Source organism: Panthera tigris, chromosome B3 (genome assembly GCF_018350195.1).
Source record: "Panthera tigris isolate Pti1 chromosome B3, P.tigris_Pti1_mat1.1, whole genome shotgun sequence".
Taxonomy (NCBI): Eukaryota; Metazoa; Chordata; class Mammalia; order Carnivora; family Felidae; genus Panthera; species Panthera tigris.
This window is the reverse complement of record NC_056665.1, coordinates 106,033,232-106,056,146: the sequence shown is the minus strand read 5'-3', so window position 1 is coordinate 106,056,146 and position 22,915 is coordinate 106,033,232. Positions and strand designations below refer to the sequence as shown.

The 22,915-nt window shown below is 43.1% G+C and overlaps 1 protein-coding gene across 1 annotated transcript in view; it reads left to right on the top strand.

Moving 5' to 3' along the window:
* Window positions 1-22,915, top strand: part of RTN1 (reticulon 1) — a 226,112-nt gene that overhangs the window by 126,314 nt on the left and 76,883 nt on the right. The window contains exon 3 of the mRNA XM_042989811.1: window positions 3,204-3,932. Coding sequence (XP_042845745.1) covers window positions 3,204-3,932 — 729 coding nt within the window. The remainder of the gene's footprint in view (window positions 1-3,203; window positions 3,933-22,915) is intronic.

The following is a 22,915-nucleotide window of genomic DNA, read 5'->3' as shown; positions in this document are numbered from 1 at the left end:
GCAGCAGCAGCAAACACATCTCCCCAGGCAGGGCAGTTCTAACCTTCCCAGTTTTTATAATCTGTTCAGTTATTTTTGCTGACTCTTTCTAGATTTGCTGGGTCAGTTGTGACACATACTAACCAGTATCTCAGCTACAGGTCCATAAATTTTAAAAGCAAGAGTACAAAAAACTTCTATTTTGTTTTAGTTTTTTTCCCTGATTCCTCTTAGCACTTTGTTAAACTTTTGGTTCCTATTAAGAACAAAGGATAGCATCTATAATTTCTACTGAGGTTCTTTTAACTCATATTAAGGATGGATTCTTTTCAGGGTAGTACCTTCACCTGCCCAAGATGAAAGGCATTAGGGCCTTTCATCCCACACCCCACAGCTGTCTGATACCATCCTATTCTTGAGTAAATAAAGCAAGATCCTTGAGCCTTTTCTGAGTGCTGTACCTCAGTGGTTTTCAACTGGAGATAGGGTTGCCAAATAAAACACTCATATTTCATAGGATATCCTTACACTTAAAAAATTCAAAGCTTAGCACAGACTCAAATGTGACTGGATGTCCTGTGTTTTTATTTGCTAAATCTGCCAACCCTAACTGGAGGTGACTTTAGAATTGCCCTTGGAGTGGGGCACCTGGCTGACTCAGTCGGTTAAGTGTCCGACTCTTGATTTTGGCTCAGGTCATGATTTCATGGTTGTGAGTTTGAGCCCCAAGTCCAGCTCTGAACTGACAGTGTGGAGCCTGCTTGGGATTCTCTCTCCCTCCCTCTCTCTCTCTCTGCCCCTTCCTCACTTGCGTTTCCTCTCCCTCAAAAATAAATAAAAATTAAAAAAAAAATTACCCTTGGAGATACAAAATGCAGATGGTTAGGCCCCTCCAGACTTATTTCTACTAAAGTCAGAATTTCTGAGAGCTGTTCTGAGCCATACGTGTGATTAAGAACCACCGTTCTAAAGATGTGAGCTAGTCCTCACATCAGCTCTTCTTTATCGAGGACCTCCTGGGCACAAGACATTGCACTAGGTGCTGGAGATATGACAGCAAATGAAAAGATGTTGGTTGCCCTTTGCGGTCCTGGTGCTTTCGGTCTGGGGTCGGAGAAAGCAGGGGAGCGTACGGAGACAGACATGAACGAAGTCATCACATAAACAAATACAAAGCCACCCAGGGCTCTTAGTTGTGGAAAATGAGTGGACACTAGCCAGTCTCCTGAACCATCCAGCACCAGGTCGGCTTGCACACAGAGCAGGCTGCCTTACAGGACACTTGTAGCCTTTGAGCCCCAGGCCCTGCCTGCCTGTTTCGTGGTTTCCTAGGAATGGTGTACAAGCAGTGGTGATGTTGGTCAGACCCCTTGGGCCTCCTTGTGATACCTAGAAATCATTGCAGCTCCTACCTCTGGGCCTTTGTACTATCTGTTCCCTTTGTTTGGCATGCTTTTTCCTCTAATTATCCTCATGAGTCACTCTCTTACCTCCTTGAGTGTTGAATATAGGTTACCTTACAGATGAGGTCTATCTTGACTATCCTATTTAAAATTGCAAATTCACCCCACCCTGTCCCAGCACTCCTGATCCCTAAACCCTACTCTACTTTTTTTTTTCACAGCACTCAACATCTTCTTATATACTATATACTTTACTCATTTATTATATATAGTTGATGTACTGTGTTCTCCCACTAAAATATAAGCAGAAATTTTGTTGCCTGTTTCATTCATTAATATATCCTAAATACCTATGAAAAAATTTTTTAATGTTTATTTTTGAGAGAGAGAGAGAGAGATAGAGAGAGAGCACTGGCGAGTGTGGGGGGAGGGGGAGAGAGAGAAGGAGACAGAATTCCAAACAGGCTCCAGGCTCTGAACTGTGAGCACAGAGCCCTATATGGGGCTTGGACTCAGAAACTGTGAGATCATGACCTGAGCCAAAGTCAGACACTTAACCAACTGAGCCACCCAGGTGCCCCCCAAACACCTATAAGAAAGCCTAACCTGTAATAGATGAGTGAATACTGTCAGGTTAAAGGATAAAATCAATTCTGCTCTATAAAGAATTAGACAAATCTAAAATGTTTGATCCATTGAGGTTCTCCCACAGTCCTAAAGCAACAGATGACCTAGCCATAGTCTGCTCTCCTTACCACCCTCCCAAATCAGTGACCTCAAAGCTTTGGAGAAATGACGAGTATTTCTTGCTTATAAAAGGGCCAGAGACTACTGTCTGAGATATTCTGAAATAAGGACCTGCTGTATGGCAAGGGAAAAACCAAGCTCCTGAAAACTGTTGTCATGGTGTTCCCAGGTAGTCTCGTCTAAGGGAGAGAAATATCAGCAAGATTGCTGGTGAAGTTTTCAGGCCATCTGGATAAACATCAGGCAGAAGGCAGGCATTCACCCAGGGGACTGGGGGTGATTCTCAGGTTTTGTTCTTCTCAAGAGGAGGGGAGGAGAGGAAAAAGAATGATGGTGGGCTCCACCATCCATTAGAAGCCCAGGGGGGATTGTGCATTATGGTAATCTTCACAGCCTGCTTGGTAGAACTGGCAAAACCTTTCTCTTATATTGCCCTACTTTGTTACACGTTTCACTAAAAATGAGTAAAAGTATTGATTCTTTTGGGAAATGTAAAGCTCAGAAGTCATTGTGTCCAGACCAAGGGACTAAGGGACTTAGGGTCCAGACTAAGCTTTCTTTGCTCACTGAAGGAGGCAACATGAAAAGCAATGGACAAGGAGTAATGGATGATGTTCAGATTTGTTGATATTGGTGGGCCACATTAGAGAGTTATATACGTCAGATTACCTGATGAAATCTGTGAACTTGGAACACTTCCCTGAGAGAAGGTATCAGAAATTAAAACCATGACTTCCAGGATGTTTTCCACATTGAAAGAGAAAAACCAACCGAGGTGCTGTTGCTAAGAAATTGCTTTGTCATTTTTTTTTAAGTAGCTAGATTAAGATAGATAGGTATGTAAAGCGCTGATTAATTGGGCCATAACAGTAATTAGCCTTCTCCTTCAGGTGGCCTGCCTTTTCAGCATAGCCCTGCAAACAGACTATTTTTGTGCTAATGAGATAAATGTGTTTCTCCAGCAACAAGAAAACATCTCCCCTAATGGAATTTTGTTTTATTTCTTCTCTCTATGTCCATCTGTCTGTCCGTGTGCGTGCCTCTCTGGCTCTCTTTTGCTTTGTGGGACCACAGAACCATCTGCTGCAGAATCCCAGGGAAAATGCAGCATCTCTGAGGACGAGCTGATCACTGCCATTAAAGAAGCAAAGGGGTTATCCTATGAAACGGCGGAGAGCCCACGGCCGGTAGGCCAGGTGGCCAGCAGGCCCGAGGCCAAGGCCAGGTCCGGGCTGCCGGCCATCCCCAGCCCCCTGGACCACGAGGCCAGCAGCGCCGAGTCGGGGGACTCGGAGATCGAGCTGGTGTCCGAGGACCCGCTGGCCGCCGAGGACGCGCTGCCCTCGGGCTACGTGACCTTCGGACACGTGGGCGGCCCACCGCCGTCGCCTGCGTCGCCGTCCATCCAGTACAGCATCCTGAGGGAGGAGCGCGAGGCCGAGCTGGACAGCGAGCTCATCATCGAGTCATGCGACGCGTCCTCTGCCTCGGAGGAGAGCCCCAAACGGGAGCAGGACTCGCCCCCGATGAAGCCCGGAGCCCTGGACGCCATCCGGGAGGAGCCCGGCGCCCGGGCCGAGGAGGGCGCGCCCGGCCCCTTCCCCAAGTTCCCCTCGGCCGCCCCCCAGACCGGCCCCGAGCTGCCCTCCGGGGACCGGGCTCCGGCGCCCGACGGGCCCGCGGCGCAGCAGCGCAAACCTGCGGAAGCCACGAGCTCCTGTCCAAGCCCGGCGGCCGCCCAGGGCCCTGAGCCGCGGGGTCCCGGCGTCGCGCCTCCTCTGCTGTTCTTCAGTAAGCAACAAGGTAAAGTGACCGCTTTCCTCATTGAAGCGACTTGTCTGCGCAGTAGTGTTCTTCCCCTGGGTGCTCTCAGGTACTCAGCCTGGCCTGGCTGGTCGACCAGTTGCCCAGAGAACAGCCAGGGGAGGAGGGTGAAGAGATGATGGTGAGAGCGGGCTTCGCAGCTGGGACTTGCATGGGAGGCACGTGCTCCAGGGGGCCGCCCTGCGCTGGCTCAGTCCCCGCGCGTTCCCAGTGAGGATCGCTTTTGTGGACGCGCCTGGATCTCCTGAATGGAGGGAATGCGTCCTTGCTTTCATCCCGGGGTTGGATTTCCTCACTTGGGAAGGGTGGGTGTTTTGTGATTGTCAAGGCTCATTTCCAATCTCCCACCCCTCAGTGATGGAGAGTGGCTGCATCGACCCATCATTAGCACATCTATTTCGCACCCAAATTCGCACCCATTTAAATGGCCCCGGTAGCATCTCAGCACCTTCCTCTCTCTTACCCAGGGAACAAGGCATTTGGACCTTGATAAAGGTTTTTGTGTCCCAACTAGTCAGGAAAGACAGGGACCAAAGTTAACGCCAGAATTTCTCTTGTTCTTCAAGCAAGACCTAAGTTGATTTTTAAAGTCACATATAATTGAGGATGATTTTAATTTGGTCGTTATAATCTTCCTGTGAGAAATTTTCCTGTGAGTTGAAGACTTCAAACGGGCGAGAAATGGAAGTCGTTTTGTCTTACAGATATTTGTATGTGAAGAGCGTGTAGCATTCTTCTTCCCAAATCATCGACTACACCTGACTGCAGTTGTGTTACAGAATTCAGAAAGGAATCAAAGAGTCAGTGAATAAATTAAGCCCTGTGCAGTCTAGTTCATGGGCTGCATTGAGGGAAAGGAGGGAACCTCTCTCCAGCTCCTGGGTGGAGAACACCCAGGTAGAACTTTAAAACAAACCCTAAAAGCACAGCTTTATTCAAAGTCCCCTTCCACCCATCTCCTCTGCTTGTCGCTTCTTTAGGAGTATTTTGCCTTTTGCGGGTAAATGATTTCAAGAGTACACCCTCCTTCCTGTGTATCACTGTGCTAACCCAGTGATCTTGGTGGTGATTAAAGTGCTTCATATAAAAATAGAGGGCAAAATCTTTCCCATTATAGATTGAAAGCTAGCTTCTAAATTCTTTCAAATTAACACATTGGAACAGGGGAATCTAGAGGGATGTAATAAAAAGATAACCCTGCTGCATGGTTACTGGTGGCTTAGACACATGGCATTATCATGTAGGGGCAGATATAACTGACTTTCAATTTCCCAAATAACTCTTCCCTGAGAGTTTAAAGTATATTTAGTGTGTGCAATAGTGAGGATATTTGATGACATTTAACAGTGGCAGTGTGTGTTTGTTGGGTGAATATTGAAACCAATTTGGATTCTTTTCCTACCACTCTGACCGTGATGGGGATGGACCCTGAAACTTGCAGGGAGCCCTGGGGAATAGCATAAGCACACACCATGTGCCATCCCTTCCGGTCCTGAAGCAGTTGAGCTTGAGTCTTGCTGAACCTGAGTTCCTATCACTGTACTTCAACAGACCTGCGTTTCCATTTTATCCCCTAAATAGCATCCCTGAAATAGTCACCATGTGTGCAGCGCTGTTCAAGTATATATATTCTCAAAAGCAAATAAATTGGGAAGCTAATAAGGAGAAAATTGAATTGTGCAGGCCCATTTCTCTCCCTAGTAAATCTGAGAGATAAGTGTGACAGCTGGGACTGACTGAGTGACCAGACGTCTCATGAAGAGCTAAGGCGATGGACAACCGCAGCTGTGAATGCAAAGGCTTCCGAGCCAATTCTAGTGTCATTCTAATCTCTGTGCAAGTTGCCCCATATGGCTTGGACCCTCTGCTGCCAAGTTCAGACATTAGAGAGAAGAGAGTGGCAGTCTTTTCAAATGATTCAGGCATGCCAGGGTGAATAACCTCTGCTCTCTGCACCGAGGGGTCCTTTGAAATCCAGTCTCCTGCTGAAACTTACCGCTCAGCTGCATTATGTATAAAGAGAGTCTAAAAGGCCTTTCTGGGGCAGCCAAGCGCCCGAGGTCTTGGGCGGATGACTCAGCGCTGCCAGCATGTTATCTGAGCTCTGAGGTTCCGCCTCATCTCACCTGCTCCATCTCAGCAGGTGAGAGGATCAGTGCTGCCCAGCATCCCCCAGGCCGTTCTTAATCACTGTCAGTGGACAGTAGGATTGTGCTCACGTCAAGCAGGACTCTGTCAGCAGTAAAGTCAGGTCAGCTTCTGTGGTTTCCTGCTCTTGCCCACTGAAGCCTCTGGCCGAATGAGTGCATTCAAGTTCAAGTATTCACAGCATGCTCATCTCCCTGGCTTTGGAGCCATGTTGCTGAGGCTGAACTAAGTTGCAGAAAGGTCCAGAAATATTTATTTAGAATAAGGTTTGGCAAATACCTGATGGCATCGTAATATGTACTGTCAAGGAGTTTCGGGGTTTACTGGTGCACACGCCCTGATAAGGTTTATTTTTGGATCTTTTTGCCCTTCAGAGGCCTCTAGAGCTATTGCACCGGAGACGAAATGCAGTTTGTCATATTCCAGTTCCCTTCCTCTGTGCACCCTTGAACTTCTGCTGCCCTATAATTCTGCTCTCCCACGCCTTCCAGGAAGGTCTGTGAGGAACATCAGAATCTGAGAGCATGGATAAGTTTTCATTGCCGCAAGGTTGACCCTGACTGTTAGGAACATCTGAGTGAAAAGCCAATGAAGAGATTCTCAATAAAACACTGATACCCAATGTGACTCATCAGGATGTATGTGTGGTATTTACCAAACCTGTAGATTTTTTTTTTTTTATCAGTGTTCCTCATGGTTCATCTCCTAGGGAACACATTTTTGGGAAATAGTGTTCTCTTCCTACTCACGAACTCCCTACATTCTGATTTCTTTACCTTGCAACTCAAAAGTAGGGTGCTTGGACCAGCCATGTGAGTCTTATGTGACAGCTGTTAGAAATGTCACTCCATCCCAGACCTACAGAATCAGAATCTGCGTTCTGACAAGATCCCCTAGTAATTCCTAGGCATGGCAGAGCTTGAGAAGCAGTGTTTTAGACTGTGGCAGCCAGCTTTCACATTCCTACCTGTAACCATCCTGATGAAAGTCACCAGTGATACCTTCTTGCCCCTAAAATGGCCTCTTTTGAATCTCATCTTTTTGTCCTCTCTGGTAATTTAATATCATCCTGCTGACCAGTCCTGAAAACACTAGAGAGAAAGTGGTGTATGTTCAAAATAATACATTTAAACTGCACAAAATAGTGCAAAATAAAAGTTACAGTCCCCCTTCTCCACCATCCTGATCTAATTCTCAGAGATAATCATAGGATTTTGGTTTGGTTTTGCCATTCCTGTTCCTTTCAGAAATTTTCTTGAAGTATTTGGGCACATACAATTTGTTATCGCACAAGTGCTATCACATTGAACTGACTGCTTTGTAACTTACTTCCTGTAACAGTCCCCACTCTCGTGAACATTGTTCTCTCCTTCTCGGAACTTTTTCCTCCTTATTTCCCTGATGTTTCCCCTTCCTGCTCCACCCCTTACTCTCTGACCTCTTTTCTGATCTTTTTTGCCACCTTCCTTCCAGTTCCTGTCTTGCCTCTGAGTTCTGTCCCTGTCTTTCTTTGTCCCTCATTTCCTTGCTGTCCCCCACACAGGTTTTTAGCCACTGCCTTTGGTGCCCCACCTCACAGATCTCTGGCTTTGGCGAATTCTCCTTAGCTCCACGCCCATTTCCCCACTGTTGGCTGGACATCCCATAGACCCTCCAAATGTAATATGTTGATGTTATTTGTCAAACTCTGCTCCTTTCCTTCCTCTGTGCCCTTCCTGAGCTGATGACAGGTTATCATTTGGGCTTCACGTTGGCTTGAACATTCAGATCGGGTCTAGATCTAAATAAAGACTCCCTAGCCTGAGACAAGGTTAAAAGTGCAACCTGAATGTAAACACTTCAGTGGAAGTCTTGTGGTAGTGTTTGGTTATAAAATTATCATCCAGATGATCCAGAATGTTCTTAATAGTTGAACGATTATCAAAATAAAAACTACAAAATGTAAAAATCCTCTTTGTGGCACTCTTAAGAAGGCATCCAGTGATACCAGTTTAAGAAATACCAGGTTAAGCCAATGGTCCTCAAAGTGTTGCCTGAGCACCAGGTTTCTCAGAATCTCCTAGAGTACCAATTAAAAAATGCAGGTTCCCACTCTGCCCATACCCCAGAACTACAGAATCAGAATACGCCAGGGCATAAACCTGTACTTTCAATGAGCGTGCTGAAGAGCATTCTGGTTATAAGCAGATGAGCCGGGCAGCCCAGACCCGTAGTAAAAAAACACCTTGGTGAGTGTGCCCCTAGGTATATGTTGCTTTTTAATTAGAGAGACTGAGGGGGCTCTCAGCTGCTTCCATCCCTTCTCATGCCCCGGGAAGCAGGCCTCTGCACCTTTTCTCTCTGTGGACACCAGCTGCAGCAGCTGGAGCTTGCCGGGCTCTGCCCCTCATGGTAGGGAAACGCTTCTCTCTTCCCTGGGGGAGTGATTTGCAGGAAGGCTACCAGATGGAGGTCTTCTAAATAGACCTAACATTTATGATGTTTATTATTGCTTCTCATTATTAGGCCAGATATTGCTTCTGTCCTAAAACATTTGAAGAGAACCAAAATAAGTGTGACCCACTTACTTTTCTTCCCGTAATTCTAAGCAAAAAAAAAAAAAAACAAAAAACCATCTTCTAGTCCCATATTTTATTTGCTTTCATGAGACTGAATTCATAAGTCAGGCTGTCAAGATTCCTGGAGAGTCGCTACCTTTCACAGCGCACATTTCAGAATCATTCTGAGGACTTAGGCCCCTTCCCTTGTAGCGGCTGCCCCCGGCACCAGCTTTCAACAAGACGGACCTGGTAGCTGCTGGATAAAGTTTGGCTTCTGTGAGGATGAATGCAATGTAATACTTAGATGGAGACACTGAGCCTTCCATCTCAGACTATTCACAACAGTTAAGCTACTTTTATGAGACTTTGCCCCGCGATAGAAGGTGCTGTCCTGGCCTAGGCATCCCAAACGAGACTGCCTGTAAGCCGCTCACCTCACTGCCTTTACCTTCTGAAGTAGTCACAAGGCAAGCATTGGCCCAGATTGCATATTGATCTATGATTTTTAAATGGTGACTTCAGAACACTGGGGAGATTTTCTTTTCAGGCTTGGATAGAATTGCTCCACCCCTTGGTGGCCCCAGAGCCTATTCTTTCTAGTGACAGATATTCTTTGATACTTCAGTAGGGTGTGTATAATAAAGATGTGATATGCTGATTACATCTCTGTTATATTTCAGTGTCATTTTTGGGGACGTAGTAAACCCCAACTCCCTAGTAAATTTTGCCTGGGCACAGAGTGGAGCATAGATTCGCTCCTAAGATGGATTCAGGTCAACCTTGAACTTGCCTGTAGAGACAGAGTTCACAGATGGCAAGCATTATGGTGCCTCTAAGAAATAATGACCCTGTTAGATGGTGATTCTGATTCATCATCCAGCTCTTTTACCACTCACGTAAATCATCCTTTCTTGCTGATGTAATCATGCAGCTTGGAGGATATAACTCACATACTTCTAATTCTCAGAGCCAAGACCTGCTCCAGGGTATTCCCCGCCCCTTTTAAATGCTAACCTCACCTTCCACTGAAGTCTGGATGAGATACTCACAGATATAGTCTCTGCATTTCTGGATTCTATCTTTGCAACCCCACAAAACACTCTAATACAGAATGAAATAAATTTTACTGAATGTATGCCAGCCTTGCAAAAGCAAGACGTTACCAATTCATTTATCCTTCTTTTGAGTCAACCAATAAGGTATACTACATGCCTGATGCTGTCCATATAATGGTGACTAAGGCAGACATGAATCCACCTTTGTGGGCTTACACTGGTGGGGAGGAAGGGTTTCGATGAAAAAGGAAATCAATAGAATGATGTGTATGAGAGTGAGAGTTTCCTGGTGGTAGTGACACTTAGATAGGAAGGTCAGAGAAGGAGGAAATTGCGTAGTCCACTATCGTAGGAGATTATTCAAGAGGGGCTTCTGGGTGGCTCAGTTGGTTAAGTGTCTGACTCTTGATTTTGGTTCAGATCATGATCTCATGGTTGTGAGATCCAGCCCCACATCAGGCTCTGAGCTGACAGTGCAGAGCCTGCTTGGGATTCTCTCTCTTAGTCTCTCTCTGCCCCTCCCCTGCTCACGTGTGCTTGCTCACTCTCTTTCAAAATAAATACACATTTAAAAAAAAGAGAGAGAAATAATTAAAATTCCAAATAACAGAAAATACCAAGCCCAGAGGCAAGAAAGTTCTGGGGTCATTCTAGAAACTGAAAAAAAAGGTCTGTGTAGATAGAGTGTGGTAGGCAAAGGGGACTGTGACAAGAAGTGGGATTGGAAGGTTGGCAGTGCCCTTTCATACCCAGACCAAGGTGCAGAGTTTGGTCTTTATATCAAACATTGCAGGAAGCCACCAAAAGATTTTGAAACTTGGAAGTAACATGACCTGCTTTCCATTTTTTTGGGGTCACATTGGCTGTTGTAGGGGGGAAAGATTGGAGGAGGACACGTATGGAAGCAGGAAGGCTGGTTAGGAAGGTATTGCAGTAGTGGGGGCATGGGATGATGGTGACTGGGAGAGAGTGGTAGCAATGCAGGTGGAGAGGAATGGATGGATTTGAGGTGGATTTTGGAGACTGACTTCATAGGACTTACTGATGCATTGGATGGGTGGTTGCAGTGATCTTATTCCCAACACCTCTCGGTTCCATTTCAGTTTTCCGTCACCATAATGATTACAAGTAGATGCAAAAAGATTTACAAAGGGAAAAATACCCTAAACTTTGATGCTGTCATTGAATCTGTGTTTTTGTGTCCGCTGCTAGAAACCATCCATTTGGCTGATGATGGCACTGAAATACTCTCACAGTTTGAGCTGTATATCTAGTATATTTCCATGGCCAAGCAGCTGAGGGTCTAATGGTCATCAGTGTGTTTAGATGACAGGGATGTTTGGGTGGCTGGGGCTGGAACTGAAATGAGGGTCAAATATGGTACCTGTGGAGATTAAATAAGGCATGTAGTTAGGTGGGCAGGGATTGTGGACAAGCAAATCAGTTATTTAAATAGAATTAGATAAGAGGCACCTGGGCAGCTTGGTTGGTTGAGCGTCTGACTCTTGATTTCAGCTCAGGTCATAATCCTAGGGTCGTGGCATCAAGCCTTGCATCAGGCTCGGCACTGAGTGTGGAGCCTGCTTCAGAATCTGTCTCTCTGACTCTCTCTTTCTCCCTCTGCCCCTCTCCCCTCCTCATACTCTTCCCCACCCCCTGACTTCTCTCTAAAATAAAAATAATTTAAAAAAATAGAATTAGATACAAGGTTGGGTAGAGGCTGGAACTCATAAAAGCTTCAGAAATCCTAAAGTACAGTCCTAAATATGAATAAAAATTATACTAACAAGCAAATTTGTTATACTAACTAGCAAAGAAAAGATAGTACCCTGGCAGAGAGCAGAGGTTAAAGTCAGAGGAAAGGTAGCTTTATGGCAAACCCTCAAATTGGGTCTGAAGGAGGGACAAGCATTCCATTGGGTGTAGTTACCTCAGCCCAAGGCTACGGCTGACCGTGGGCTTTGTCTGTGATTACTCAGTGCTTCGGAGTCAGTAGGCTCTGTAATAGTCCTTCTGAGTTTTAAATGACCTACGCTTGAGGCAGTAGTCCTCCTGTGCCTGGTGAAGTATTGATACAGGAACTTTCTCTCTCCTTGTGGAAATTTGGGACACTTGGTAGGGAGAAAGGATTAGGTGCTCAGTGGAACTGTTTGCTTCTTGTCGACAGTGTTTCTCAAAGTGTTGTTGGTAGGCCATTTATGTCAGAAACAAATTTGTTTTTTAAAATACAAATTCCTAGGCTCACCCCACGGTCTCCTAGTGAGGGGGTTGAGGAATCTGCTTCATTAAGTAGCTTCCAGTGAATCCTAGGCACACCAGAATTGGAGAATGATGAGGGAATTTTGAGGAATTATGAGGCTGAACTTTCAGAACACTCAGAGTAATCTTTGGCAATTTTTTTTCCTGTAGTGCCCCAACTTCTTCAGGGCTTGAGCCAGAATCCTCAAAGTTGGCTTTTCTGTTTGGGCTTAGAGATTAATTAAAATGGTTCTTGTATGGAGTTTAGAATGAAGATAATACTGTTAACTCTGAGACTTCCACCTCCTCATGGGAGAAGGGGAGGGGAGGTCATGTGAGTCTTACCAGCTCACTCTGGAGGATGCTTCTAACATCTCCCGACCTCACAAAGCCTCCAGAACAAAGACCCCAGAAGGACATGGTGGGAACACAGACAGCTAACCATTCACATTCCCAGTAGTGTAGGGCCTCCTCAGTCAGAAGAGTCCCTCAGGTGGCCTCTGTTTATAGCTTGGAAAATTCATGGAAGAGAAAAAAGGCCTGAGGGTGGAGTTGGGCTGTATACTACCAGGCACAGTGAGGAGTTACAAGATCTCATACAAGATAAAAGATTTCACTACCACTAATGATTCAGTTCAAAGCTGCATATTCTGGTAAATATAGCATTCTGGCTTAAGTCTTCCCTTCTGGCAGTTATTTTCTTACAACTCTTGGCTGAGCACTGAAAGCATGGGGGATTTTTCTACACACAAACTAGTAGCAAAAGCAGACTATGTGTTCCCAAACTAATTCTTTTACTTCCAAAGTCACTTTTTTTTTTTTTTTACCAGCCCCTAACATCTCAAGGAGATTTGATTCTACACCTTAAAAATGCAGAGGAAATTAAGTAAAGCAGAAGAGTGGTTTTTGTATTCATTATCTCAACTGAGTGTTAATGTCTGTTGCCATCCAGTGGTTGTGATGAAAATATCCAACCTTTACTTTTTAGCCTCATCTCAAACTGCCAGGATTTCAAATTTACAGATCTCTTGGGATATGATGTAAGAAAATATGTCTTTGATTGATTTTACAGTGGCCACTAAATGGCTAAATGGCTGGGCCATTTATGAGGTGATTGATCAGTTAAATTATTATCCATATTGGCGGGGGGTGGGGGGGGGGAACCAGCACAAGGACAGTGTTTCAAAAGATATTCCTAAATGGGTAACCTAGTTTTTATCAGAATTAATTTTAAGCTATACCATTTGGCCTGTAACAAACACAAAATATAACATGATGTAGAATTTATGAACCATAGTTTCCTACTAATTGGAGTTTTTGGATCAATGCCCTCATTTTAAATTGAAGTCAAAAACTTAGGTATAGTCAGTTGTTCCAAATGATATTTCAGGGGGAGAAGAACCAGGATTTGAAATAATATCTGATTGATTCGCATCTAGTGCCCTTTTCCAAATAAATTGATTTCCAAGTAGTTTAGTTGTTTTTAAGAAAATCTAAAAGTTTCTCTATGCCAAGTTACTTTAGAATATAAAGATGTAAGATTTATTATCATAAATGTATATGTACATAAATAGGACTTTTATAATAGTACACGATATGTGCGGCTAGGTCAAGTGTTATCTTTATCAGTCAGCTGGAAATTCAGTCCAGTACCCTGGAAAGGATTTAATTTTTCTTTAATTTTAGGCTAGCCAACTGATAATGAATCAATTTTACATAAAGTCATAGTTTTCTCTAAAGTTGGAAATAAATCATATCATAAGTAATTTGATTCTAGATAATTTTGATATGGGTAAAATGGCCTCATTGTCAATTTGTCCCTTTTATTTTCTTACTCTTCCCCTTTGTTTGAGTCCACAATTTTATGCCCTTTTATATTCCTCTGAACAGAATCTTGAAATTCAGGGTAGATTTTTTTATATTCTGCAAAGATGTGCTCTAATTTCAAAGCCAAAAATCCTGGCTTTGACTTTGATTTCTAAAACTTTTCATGGTTCACATTCTCATTCTTGTGGACACCACACCTTTCCCTCAGATCCCATTAGTGTGTCTAAGAACACAAAAGGACTCCTTGATTGAGAAATCCCCGAGCCAAACCCTAGAAGCTGAGGGCAAAATCCTCTTGAAGAGACACTTTTTGGATTTCAGTGTTACTGTTCATGGGTCACATCTGGACTGTTATGCCTCTAGGATGATACAGATCATTCACTTGAATTGTAAGTTTTATACCTCCAACTGTACATAATATTTGCCCTTATAATTTATATGATGACTATTTTGTGATAGGTAAAGACAGATTTTCTACCACGTTGATACATCCTCTTCCGTAGTACAGTCATTGCTGGGAAGTGGCTTCTCAGTTCGGCATTGCATTTCCCAGCCTTCCTTGCATCTAGGTGAAGCTATGAGCCTCATTCATATCAATAGAGTGTGAGTGGAAGTGAGATGGGTCACATCTGGAGCAATGTTGAAGACACAGTTGTACCTTGTCCTTGAAGGCTCTACAGCTAGGGAATGACAAAGGGAAAAGAAGCGAGGTCCTAGACCAGCTACCTGGAGGAAATCTGCTTGCTAATGCACTCCATGTTGATCGATTACATTAGCTCAAAATAAATTTCTCCCATGGTGAGCCACTGAAATTTTGGGGTTGTTACTATAGCTAGCCTCATCCTGACTGATATGATAACATGGAACATGAGGTTGAGAAAAGCCTACAGTTAGAACATATGTTGGAACACGTGTCCCATAGCTGCACAATTTTATGTCTTGCTTCTCCTTCTCTATACCTATTTTGTACTCTCCTCTACTGATGTTGGTCAGTCCTTCTGCCAGAATTACTGGTAGCATAATTCTGATCCTGTTTGAAAAAGACAATCCTGTCCTCAAGACATTGTGTTGCAACTTAGTGAAATATTGTCAGAAAAATGGAAGAGATCTTTAATAACTGCAGGGTGAGTAGCTGGCGCCCTCTGGAATTGTGCAAAGTAAGAAGTAGCCCTCGTGGTGACCATCAGGTTCACCAGAGCAAAAGCATATAAAGTTTTTGTGAGATAAACTGCTGGGAGAACTAGAAAAGTCCCTCTGCCTAGCGCTAGCCCCAGGCAAAATTGGGACATAAACACAGTATCTTGGGGTCCTCTACCTCCCACCACTCTCGCATCCTTTACCTCAACACTGTCCTTCAGCTACTTGAAGGCTCCCAGTGCTCCTGAGGTCTCCTTGCTTCCCTTTCAAAACATGCATTCCCTATATTCTGTATCCTCAGAGTCCTTCATGCTTCCCATTTCTTAGGGTGTACTATACAGGTTTAATTTGATAAACCAATTCTTTTTCATGTGTTAGTGAGCTAGTGTATGATTCCTCCTATGCAGCAGATCTCCAGAAGGCTCTGAAGGAAGGAGCCACCTTAGGGTAAGTCTAGTCCACTGTTTTAGGGAGTAGTTTCCTCAGTCCAAGACTCCATTCCCAGTAGTATATGTTCTGAAACACAAGCATATTAGACTCTGGAATAAACTAGGATGCCTTTTCTAAATTTGCACTGCATATGTACCAGGAGAACTACATCCTAGTGTGGAGATCAGTTCATTGTTGCCTGAGTGTGTGATCTCCATCCTAGTGTGGAGATCAGTTCATTGTTGTCCTCTAAGAACTGGGATCCTCAATTAGAATTAGAGCAGGATCCCTGAGCCAGGCCTAAGGTCCTTCCCTCTCCAGTGGCCCCTTGTCTAGATTCCCCTTCTCTGGATTCTGTATGATTTTGGTTGTATATCCTTGTCTTCACTGGGACAAGGACTCAGGGGCCAGCTGGGTTTGGATCCTGTTCCGCCACTTACTACTAGCTGTGTAATTTTGGGCAATTTAACCTGTCTGCACTTCAATTTTTTTCATCTGTTCAAAGGGGAGAATAGTACATGCATCACAGGATTCTTGTGAGGGTTAATTGAAATCATAGGTTAAGTAATTACTCTCTCATTTTATTACTATTTAAATATTTATGTTAATAATAATTATACAATGAGATAGGACTTTGGAAGAATCTAGCCCAGTTACTAATTTAATGCAGGAATTCTTTCTACAACATATTCTTTCATAAAATTTCAATTAATAAGTTTATAGGTTTTCTTCATATGTCACAGTTTGATTGGCTGCTTTCCAGTGATTTATAGGAAGTTGACTTGATCTCACTAATAAGCTCCTTCCCAAGCATATTGTGGGACAGGTTGCTTCTGGGAAGGCTTTTTAAATCCAGCTGGCCCAATTTATCTTCTTCTGTTAAGTGTTGATTTTTTTACCCAAAATATATATGCTTAGGTCCCACCCTAAATATCCCAGAGTATAATCTTTGCGTGTAACATCCGTATATCAGAATTTTTTAGAATCCCCCAGGGTGATCTAAAATGCCCATGTAAGGTTTGAAGCCACTGAGTTGACCCCAACTGTGGTATGCAGTTCCCTGAATCTTCAGTCCCATTTGTTTTTTCCCCCCAGGCTTCGGCATTTATAGTTTTCTGACTCTGTCAGGCCATATTGGAGTAACAAACCGCCAAATCTCAATGGCTTAGCTCAACAAATATTTACTTCTAGCTCCTACAGAATCTGCTGCTAGTTGGTGGGGACTCTTCTTTGTCCAACTATAAAGAGATCCAAGCTTCTTCTCTTCTATGCTACCGAATATCAACGTATGGTTTCCCAGGTCACCATGACAGAAGAGAAAGCTGGAGGGGCACGCTCGTTCTTCACAGCTTCCTCCTGGAAATGATACATTTAAGTTTTGCTACCATCCATTGGCCAGAATTAGTGACATGACTCTCTGCTGATGCATGGGACACACTAGAAATTCAATGAGCATGAAGTGCTTATCACAGACCTCTTGAACAAATATCTCTTGTTTTAGAACTTCATAGCACTTACCATTACTTACTATATTATACAGATATTTGTTTGTTTATTTATTGCTTGTTGCTACCATGTAGATTTTAAGTTCTTTAACATCACACACTTTGATTTGCTGCTGTGTCTCCAGTGCCTACAATGGTGCCAATGGTAAATAGTAGGGACACACCAAACATTTGGTGAATAAATGAATAGTGACACCAGACACATAGGTGAAGACACTGGAGTATATTATGGGATTTTGTTGTATGTCAGTGTGTTTTATAGCTGTGCTCTTTCCCAAGAGCTCATTTAAATGTTATTGAGTCCAGTGAAAGGTTAAAGAATAATAGGCCAATTAAGTAGAGAATACTGTGTGTGGATCCCCTACTGTTATTCATGAAGAGCATTTACCTCTTGGCTGTGCACTCCTGGAGTGATCAGCTCAGGAAAGGGCAAACGGAGTCAGCAGAGAAAGATGCTTTTCTGCGGTTCAGCTGACATAGCCAATAACAGATTTGAGTTGACAAAGCAGAAGGTGACGACATCACTGTAGGCCTGTGTGCAGCCTTTCTTTGCTGAGCCTATGGAATTTGTACAAGTCCGGTCTATTGAAACTTTATAACCCCCATAAAATGGGAAAACTTTCTGTGGTGAATGCTTCTTGTTATTTTGAACGCAGCAGAACCCAATTTAAAAGCAGGACTTGTTATTAAGGTTGGTGTGGAGACAGGCAGTATTATGGGGTGACTAAGGCATGAGCTCTGGAATAAGACAGATATGGGTTTGAACCCCAGTCTACCAGTTGCTGACCTAAAATTTCCCAAGCCTCATCTGTAAAATGTGGCCAATAATTCCTACTCTTAGAGTTGGAATGAGATTCAAATTGAATTCATTAAATGATGTTTTAAGGGGCTTAGGTTAGTAGAAGACTGGCACATTGTAAATGGCAGCAGTTATTACCACGTTCCATGGCTGGATCATGTTTTCTATACTAGATAAGGCTGTACACCCCAGCTATAGTCAGTAATGGGAGTTGCCAAGGATACGAGAAAATGTGAGGCAGTGGGGATGGGCTCCCCTCAGTGAATCAGCCTCCTAGTCTTGGAGGCTGGCAGTATGGCAAGCCTCTCTAGCACAGTGGTGGCAGCCCAGCCATGCACCTGAGCTCCATCAGCAGCCCATCCATCTTCCTTCTACACAGTCAACATTACTGTTCCCCAGGATGGGGAGGATCTGAGTGGGCTGCTTCATCACCATCTGATGCTCACCTGTCACAGCCCCTTCTCAGGGACATTACTCCCCTTCATCAACGTTTAGTTCAAGCCACCAGCACAGGCTAGCAGGATGGATTCCTCCCAACACAGAAGAGTGACCAAGGTGGTAGCAGCTTTAGCAGAACCATTAAGGCTACTTTCCTTTAAAAGGGACTGAATTCATAGCAAGCTTAGAATTGCAGATTCTTCTTTCCCAATTCCCCAAGCGTAACTATGCACACAAAGACGATTCATCCCTATGATTTATTTTTATGGAAAGCTACTTTCTGAACAATCAGATTCTTCAGGAATATTTGAAATATTGTTTGGGGAAAAGGTTTAGCTATGTTGTCACGATGATAAACGTGGAATAACCTCTTTAAAATGGATAGGCATATCCTTGAGGGTGTGTTGCTTACATAAAATGCTTCAAATGACTGCCATTTCTCTCAAAAATCTCTTCCACTTCTGTTATATGCTCTCGGCAGTCCTAAGTAGGATGTAAGCTGGGCGTCCAATTCAGGGCAGTCTCTTCTTGTCTGCCTGGTCCCATATAGGCAGGTGGACTGGCACCGGGCAGATGGGATTTACACAGAAGTTCTGTCTCCGTCTCTGGAGTTTTCTTGTAATATCTTCCTTGGTTAATGCATTTTGCTTCATCTTTCTTTTCCACCAATTTCATACTTTCAAAAATAATTATGTATTAACTCCCAAAATCCATACAGGGTATTTCATAGGCACTGACAAAGACTTGTCATCCATGTCATCCATAACCTAGTATGTATTTTAATTATCCTTTAGAGAAGACAGGGTTATGGTCAGCTCTTCAAACACTTAACTCTTATCTATGATTTGGAAATGAGTACTCCTGGTTCTTTTCAAAAAGCTATTTAAAAGAGGTTATTATAGAAAGTTGCATACAGATTGGAGAAAATACTATTATGAACTACCACATAAAGATAAACAAAATTTAACAGTCATTACCATTTTTGCACACTTGTTTCAATTGCTTTTGAGGGGAGCATTTTAAAATGAAGTTACAGCCATCAAGATATTTAACCTCTATATACTTTAGTGTACATCTCTAAAAATAGGAATTTTTACTTAGGTAACCATGGGACCATTGTTACATCTAATAAAACAAATACCTTCCATTATCTAATGCCCAGTTCGTATTCAAATTCTCTCAAGATTCCTCCAATTGTTTTTTCAGTTGGTCACTTTTTTTAAAAGATTTTATTTTTTAAGTCATCTCTACCCCCAATATGAGGCTCAAACCCATGACCCCAAGATCAAGAGTCACATGCTTTACTGACTGAGCCAGCCAGGCACCCCTTCAGTTGGTCACTTTTAATTAGCCAATGAGCAAATATCTCTCAGCTTTTATTTTTCCACTACGTTGCCTGTAATAACATGGAACAATGGAGAGTTCCTTTGGGTTGTATGTTATATGATCAGATGTTATTTCCTTTCTTCCCAATATTTTATTATAAAAATTTTCAAACGTATGGAATAGTTGCAAGAGTTCTTCAGTGCACCTCTGTTTACATGGTACTATTTTTAATTCCTTCTCTGACTTGCTGAGGTGACTGAGACTGGATAGTGTCTATACCTCGGATTCAGTTAGACAGTGAATATTCTACGGCTTCTTTTTAGGTAGAAGCTTTAAATAATATTTGCAAAGCAGATAGATAGTGTACTTATTACTTTGCACGGTTTATAAATCTTGAGAGTATCTTCTCCAACTGGCAGCCTGTAAATATTATTAAGCCTGACTTTCAGTTGACAGTACTTTCCTGGGGTATCCCCGGAGAGCCAGGTGCTGCACTGTGACAGTGGCACCACCATTGTGGGTTAAGTGAGAAAAATGACAAGCCACCCTAATACTGGAGCAATTGGAACAGGCAGTGTGTTTACACCTTATGCAATGTCAGTTGTATTTCAACATTATCCAAAAATATCATGCAAAGGTACTTGGAAAAGAGAAAAACAAATCTGGTTTCTAAAGCGTCTGTCTGAGGGTTGCTACTGTTGCTATGGAGATCAGAGAAGCAGATTTTCATGGCTTTACCACACTGAGCTTGTTTTTGAACAGATTCATGAGACTGTGGGCTTTTTTTCTCTCTCCTATTCTGGGTGGTTTTGTTAGACGTAACCTTGCCTGAATAATATTAACATATCACTTGTGTGAAAGCACATTAGATGCTAATGCTTGGAGTTGTTTTTAGCAGAGTGATTTAACAGTACAGGATTCGTTTTTTCATTTGAATGTTTTAAAATAGACTGACTCTCCTAATCAGCATTAACATAGAGCTCAGCTTGGAGCATAAGGAAATGCTAGTTTAATATTTTAGTGCCATCTGCTGTAAGTTTCATGGCATTCTACCCCATCTGGCTTATTTGCAGCAATCCCCACCACCACCTCCCGCCGCCACTTTCTTTTTTAGTCTTAGTAGAACGCAGCAAATCTCCTTCCAAATGTTTTATACTGATTGGCCCTGTTTCTTCCTACTGGTCACTGGATGAGGCTTCTGTCAGAGAAATATATTCCCTTGGCTCTAGGTGTCCATTTCCTGACGACTTCTGCTTCAGCCTAGTGGCTGCACGCATGCACGCGTGTGATAGTTATCAAGCAGTTAACACATTCCTAGACCTCTCTGCTTTATCTCAAACGAATGCCTGACTCTTCATGAGTGAACATTTGTAAATTCAGCAACATCACTAAATAAATAATTCTGGAGAACCTATCATGTGCTAGGCTCTTTCCTAGGCAGGGTGGGTGGTGGGAGGAGAGGAGAACAAAGCAGACGCCCTGCTTGCATGGACCATGGAGTTCCGTTACAGGGGAGACTAGCAGTATCCAAGTGAACACATATATTACAGTGTCATGCAGTGGTAAGGGCTGTGAATTAAAAAATGAGGGTGGCAAAGCTACTTTAAATAAGATGGTTAAAGATGGATGATAGGATTAAAATATTGCAATGGACATCTCTAATGTATTACGGTTGCTAACAAGGACAACAGATGTGTCCTCCAAGCCTGTGCCTTGAGGCTCTTATTAAAGACAGATACTTATTGTTAGTTAATTATTTTTGAACATTAACCAGCAACATTGCACAGATGAAAAACAAATCTATTCTTTGAAAGCTGTCAGATTCTGCTATTGTGGGAACTAGGTAAACTTTGGACTTGACTCAGGTTGACAGTTCTTTAATTCAGCGTACAGTTATAGCTTCTATATGTTGTCTAGTTCTTTGCTGGGTTCCATGGGGGACCATGGGCGGTTTTAAGCCAGGACCTGCTCTCCAGCAGTTGCTTTTCACTGAATACTTCAGCAACTCTCAACCTATCCAGGGGATAGAATAAATGCATATGGAACATTTAAGTAAAAATTCCAGGCACTGTTAAAATTAACTCTCTCTAGAAATGCTACCAATCTTAAGTGCAATCATGTTGGACTTCAGAGAAGAGAGAAGTGTTAAAATGTCCCATGCATCTCTCTTCACCTACCCTCTTTAAATGTCAATTTGAGCTGAACATTGAGCCCCATGGAAATTTCTAATATTTCTGTAATTAGAAACAAAGGAGATTCTGAGGTAATTAGAACCTTGAGCAACCGATTGGATTCCTCTGTATGTGCGTGTGTGTGTGCGTGCACTCACATGGGCATTCATTCATTCAGGAATCAAGTCTCAGACACCTTATTACATGTGAGTGACTGGGCTGTGGCTGAGGGAGCTAAGATAAATAATGCCTACAGGTATTTGTAGGGACAAGGATACAGATAAATTAGTGCAATAAAGAGTTACAGGAACAACGAAGCTATACTTGTCCTAGCCCTGTCTGTGTTATTGATTTATGCTGCATTGGCTGAGATGCTATATGAGTATTCTGACCTTTCTGTGCCTCTTTTCTCATTTCTTAAAAAATCTGGGGCAGAGAGAAATGTTAGCAGAATGATTCCTATCCCTTTCTTACCTTAAGGAGGAAGGTTGAATTGTTCCAAAGAGGTGAGAGTATTTGTTTTAGTTTACTGAAAAATAAGCCATATAAATAAAATCAGTTTTTAAAAATAGTTTATTTATTTATTTTGAGAGATTGTGGGGGAGGGACGGAGACAGAGAGAGAGAGGGAGAGAGGGAGAGAGAGAGAGAGGGAGAGAGGGAGAGAGAGAGAGAGAGAGAGAGAGAGAGAGAATCCCAAACAGGCTCCGTGCTGTCAGCACAGAGTCCAGCACGGGGCTCGATCTCATGAACTGTGAGATCATGATCATGACCTAAGCCAAAATCAAGAGCTGAATGCTTCACTGATTGAGCCACCCAGGTGCCCTTAGAATTCGTTTTTTATTAGCGGGAGTACCATTATCAGATGCTAAAGTGCTAGCACATCAGTGGGAGAGAAGCGAATGGTGAGAATGTTTTGTCTCCCTGTTTTCCTCTTTGTACAATGTACATGGAGTTACTGGCTAACTTTAGAGACTCATTAGCCCTCTGTACTGTTAAATGTAAATGCCCACCTCAGTAGAGGCTGATGGCAGGGTAGCTGCAAATTGAGAGGCACGGGTGCTGTATGTACTCCCTCCTAAGTATGCAGTCTCTCCTGCCATGTGCCTGGGAGCCAGCGGTAGCCTGTGTGGAAGCAAGAGTAAAACTGAGTTTGGGAATAGGAGGAGGCTGTTAAGTGTCTTATTTATTTCCTACTCTCTGGAGTACTTTTAGTGTGATTTTTCTGGGCATAAAGGAGAGATTTAAGTCTGCCATATTACCCTTACTGTATATAAAATTTCCATCAGTTGAGTACCACTTTTCAAGGCCAGGAATATATTTGCTGGGCTAACTAAAAGCTGTAAATAT